Source organism: Montipora capricornis, chromosome 2, assembly GCF_036669925.1.
Source record: "Montipora capricornis isolate CH-2021 chromosome 2, ASM3666992v2, whole genome shotgun sequence".
Lineage (NCBI taxonomy): Eukaryota > Metazoa > Cnidaria > Anthozoa > Scleractinia > Acroporidae > Montipora > Montipora capricornis.
The window spans coordinates 53,917,275-53,922,274 of record NC_090884.1 but is presented as its reverse complement, the minus strand read 5'-3'; the positions used below and the strand labels follow the sequence as shown (position 1 = coordinate 53,922,274).

Here is a 5,000-nt window from a genome sequence, read left to right as displayed (position 1 = left end):
CAGCCATGAGGAGTGTTTTACTGGAAAATACACCACTGATAAAATTCATGAAACGTTTTAATATTGTTTTTTTTTTCCAATTTTTTAACCTGTACAAAGACAGCTTCTCCTTTTTCAACAACTTCAAAGTATTGAAGAGATCTGTTATATCACAGGTAGAAGGAATTAAGCGGCTCAGTGCATACATGTAATTCGTAGGTTTGTGCATCGAAATGCTTAAATTTTCCACAATTTTGAGGGAGAAGTCAACGGAACTCAAGTCCATACAGTCACTTTCTTCAGAGGATCCGTTTTGGGATGCGATCACTTCACTCACAAGTCTCACGTGTTTACAATTTTTTTTCCATCTGATCGTTCCACGCAGTAATTTCTTTGTCAAGATTGACGCTGTACTCGAATCATGTTTGGATGGGATCCATTACCTCGCTTTTGCAGCATCCTGCCGTTAGAAAAGTGTTAATTCTGTAAACGTCAGTTTGATCTAGGGAGCCCCAATTTTTAAAATTATATTTATTTAAAAGCGCCGATAACGTCAGTACTAGTACTTGTTTGTTTTGATGGTATTTTCCCAGACTTTCCTTCACAATTGGTGTCAAAAAAACGTCTGTTGCAATGTTCAGAAATGGCTTATTTCTTCATGGGACAACCGAATATTCGACGACAGGGTTTTCTCCAAATAGAGACCTTTTCGTTGAGGGTCGGGGCTTTGGTCCTTGACATTTTTGAAGCAGAACTGTAGCTGTCCTTTTGACGCCGTCGGAGTAATTCCAGCCGGCGATCTATGATGTTGTTCTAGAATTCGATGCTTATCTCCCTCAACAGATTGTAAGGAAGCAGTTGACACTTCCTCCGATATTTCTCCAACAGAAACAGCCGTAAATATTTGTTGTATCAAACTCGGTAAAAGACTTGAAACGATTAACAGCTCTTTACACAGAAGGCGTTGGTGATCAAGACCAATAACTATGACTGGCTTTCCGTTTAAAATAATCGAAAAGAAAACTCTTTGTATGTAATCTCAAAGAACAGTGGCACCATTGCAGCACAATTATTGTGGGTAGACTTTCAAGACCAACTACTCAAACCTCGCGCATTTATTGGTGAAAAGTTTATTTACACAATTCCAGCCGAACGTTCTTTGACATATGGCAGTTGAAACATTTGTCAAGTGCCTACCGGAAGTGATTTTGATTGGCTAGTTTTTCGGAGACGCGTAACGTGCTGTGATGGGGGTGGAAGGTTTAATTGAAAGGCTCTGTGTCAGGCTTTCCTTTCCTATTTCTTCTAGGAAACGCCTGATACTCTGGTTACTATCATTATTGAATAATAGCGGAGCTCCATAGTTAAGAAAATATGGTAACTCATCGATGGGAGAAAATTTGGTTTTGTTCACCGTACAACCGTACGACCGTACGTTCGTCCACCCCTCCATGTATGCTAATGTGACCATTATTATATCTCTCAGATAGTACGCGCGCTGTAATTGGCTAAATTAGAGAGCCGTATTTCTACAGTACGGCCCGCTGTACAGCCCGCTAAATTTAAAATTTCGACAAAAACATCATCTAGCGAGTTTTTCATGTCATTTCTGTTGCATAGACTTGTACTGAAAACTGTTTGAATCTTGCAAGCAACTATTTCAAACTTAAAAGCCAAGAAGATTTAGTTTTTGGGATTTTGGCACGGCATTCTTTGTGGCAGTTGAACCTTCCGCTTCACTTCGCTTCACTAGTTAGGCAGCGAAGAAACTGTCATAATTAAGCAATATCCGGGAAAACCAAAACGCGGACAATTCCAAAGCCTTTTATTTTCACTAATCCTAGAGTCAGTAAGAATAAACAACCCGGGAGCTCCGCTTTTAGGCTTGGCTAACTCTATATATTACTTTGTACTTTTAGCTCTAAAATCATGATTATACTGGAAAATATAAGTCGCACAGTGGTGTACCTTGTTCTCAGTTAACCTTGTAAAATTTATAAAGTCTTGAATTAAATAGAAAATAAAAGATTCAACAATGACAGTTTACGAAAACTGAGCACCCTAAAAACCTAGGAAAATGTATACATTAAACGTACTTACCAACAATGTCGCTAGCAGCGTTTGGAAGATTGATAAGGAAAGCACATACGGCCTGCCAAAGAATGGAAGGCAAAAAAAGTCAAACGTTGGATGTTAGCTCGGGTGAAAGACAGGAAGAGAAAGTGAGAAAGAAAGGGAGGCATAGAGAAAAGAGAAAGAGAGAATGAAAGAGAGAAAGCAGACACCTCGAACGAACAAAGGAATGAGGGAAGGAGAGTAGCAAAGGGATAAGCAATTAAGACGCAAAAAGTAGGTAATTAAGTAATTAAGTAAAATTACAAATAAGTGAAAGCCGATAACGTTTTATTAAGTAAAGACTGCGTCTTTTCAAGGGTTTGATATCAAACCCTTTTGTTGTCTGATGGACCGATGTCTACGTTCAACCAAAATAACTTGGCAATGGTAGTGTGTGGGTGTGTGCGCGCGTGTGTACGTGGCGGGGGGGGGGGGGGGGCATGATATAATAAATTTAAATTAATTCTAAGTGACCAGTTCAGTTATAGTTAGGAGGCACCGTCTCAGAAAGGGCTTACTTTTCATTTACACTAAACATTTTGGTTAGAAGCAGGAAACATAGCTTACAATCTTCGTTTATCCACCCTGACTAAGGATATTGCTGTTTCCACCTCGAAATCTTTGGACTTCGGCAACTAAGTGGGATTTTCTTCCAGGTTCTTATTAAAGGAAATTTATGAACTAAAACCTAGAATTGCTTGACTTACCAAAATCAGGGAAATCTTCAGAAGCATTGCAAATGATGGCAAGAGGTTTGTCAACAAATGGGCCTGTGGAAGAATAAATTCCTCTTTAAAACGAATCTTAGGCTGATTTTACATTTAAGAGTGTGTTTTTTTTTTCATACCGTGAGTACAGTGTATGTTAAACGACATGAAGAGAGGCAAACGTCTCAGTCTGGATATATGCAGCATTGACAACACTTAGACAATGCACAAACAAGACTGCTCAGTGATTCGGTGTTATTCCGATGAACTAAACCAACCTTAACATGATAGTCTCTAGTACTGCATCAAGACAAGATTAAACTTTATCGGAATTGCCCAGGAGGGATCCAGGTGACGAGGATGCTCGAATGGGGAAAAATTCTCCTGAACCAAAAATAAACCCCTAAAAATCTCATGCTCCATTATTGAATCTTACGAAATATTTAAAAAAGCGGTTAAATGCTAATAATAAAGAAAAACGCAATATGTGTTTGTGTACTCATCGGACTATCTGAAATAAACTTTCGCAGAATAAGGGCTCGTTCCTTTGGTCAAATCCGAAAACGGATCTAGTACCACGAATTTTTCCGATTTGCGGTTTCATTCAGAAACAATTTCAATTTAAAGAAAGGATTCAAGTTACGAAACAAAATAAAGGCCACGTAAGGTTGCCACAGCTAAAAATTATTTAAGCAGAACGTGACAATTTACGTACTGACACTTTTTGACCGTGACGACCTAGCCTGCGATCAGGTTCTATTTTAGTTTCGCGTGGTACGTACTGGGGAGTTGGCAAAACGAAAAATAGAGCCTGACCAAATTCCTCTTCGGAAATCTTTCCGCCCCCTTTTTTTCATTGATTGATGTGTCCTTTATCGGCCAATCAAATTTACTTCCATCACATAATTCATGCGTGGAAGGCAGATTAGGCTTTTGTACATTATGCTTTTAATTTGTTTCCCCACTTAAATGCTCCACCTTAATGCTCTAATTCTCCCACTAAAATGCTCGGTCTCCCCAAAAAAGTCACTAAAATGCTCGGATAATGCTCATTATACAAACGGTTTTTTAAATTAATTTCAACATTTTTAACAGGGTGTTAACTGTTAACACTTACAAAAACATACAAGTGTTGCAAGTAACAACAACGTATACAAGTTCATAAATACAGCCATAAAAACATAATCCTCGAAATCATCTACGAGGCTAAGAACAGAGATTAGTTGACTATCCCTAGAAAGTTGAGTTTTAGTCTTCATTTTCTCTAAGAAAAATAATTTCTTTCTTAGTTTCTCGAAAAAAAAATTCTGGGAAAATGCCACTAAAATGCTTGAATAATGCTCAATGCTTTTGCCTCACTAAAATGCTAGCATAATGTACAAAAGCCTAAGGCAGATGCACGCCATTTTGTTTTGACCAGAATTATTTACCGTGGGAGGAATTACTAACGAATTCTAAAGTTACCTTTGGCTTCAATTTGGAAAAAAACACACTTAAAGCATGGGGAATGTTACTTTCTGTACCGTTCGACGACTATATTGCGGCAAAAACCGGTTTAATTCTTCCTCCGAACTTCACTGAATTTGCAATCTTGTAAGCTAGCTTGACATTTTAATTTGTACAATTTAGAGATAACCAAGCATTTTATCGTTGGACTGTTTGGAAATAGATTTCTAAAGAAGAAAAAAAAAAGAATTACAGTATTATTTTAATGTGGTTGCCCATGAAGACCCATGAAGGTTTATTTGGTGATTTTTTTTCGGCTAATCTTCAGTTGTAGTACATTTCTAGGATTGCGCGAAGTAAAATCGATCATGATAATGCACAAGTCAAAGTAAACCCGACCACTCCCCCCCCCCCCTCCCCACCCCGGGACATGTGGGACTTTAGTGGGGCCTTATGTCCATATTGACAGCTCTTTGAGTCCCCAGTATGTGGAGATTCGCGCATACTGTCACTCTCGTGCAGAGGCATGTGGGGCATTAGTAGGAGGGATGGCGGCCATCGTTCCTGCAAGATCACTCAAGATGGCGGACGCGGGTGTTAACAGGTATTTGTGGAATCCGTTTTACTGTTATTCAAAACTACAAATTATTAACAACCTTTAGGCATCAAAACATGAAACATTTACTCAAGTTACAGATTATGGAATAGAATTTAACGTCATGGAAAAGTCACGAAATTGTTTAATTCCCTAGT

At 38.5% G+C, this 5,000-nt stretch overlaps 1 protein-coding gene across 4 annotated transcripts in view; it reads right to left on the bottom strand.

Annotated features, from left to right (window-relative positions):
* LOC138027577 (epididymal sperm-binding protein 1-like) overlaps positions 1–5,000 on the bottom strand; it is a 38,757-nt gene that overhangs the window by 31,709 nt on the left and 2,048 nt on the right. For all 4 annotated transcript variants that reach the window (XM_068875151.1, XM_068875143.1, XM_068875126.1 and 1 more), the window contains exons 2-3: positions 2,802–2,864; positions 2,080–2,131 (exon numbers count right to left, since the gene is read on the bottom strand). In XM_068875151.1, coding sequence (XP_068731252.1) covers positions 2,080–2,131; positions 2,802–2,828 — 79 coding nt within the window. In that variant the 5' untranslated portion in view covers positions 2,829–2,864. The remainder of the gene's footprint in view (positions 1–2,079; positions 2,132–2,801; positions 2,865–5,000) is intronic.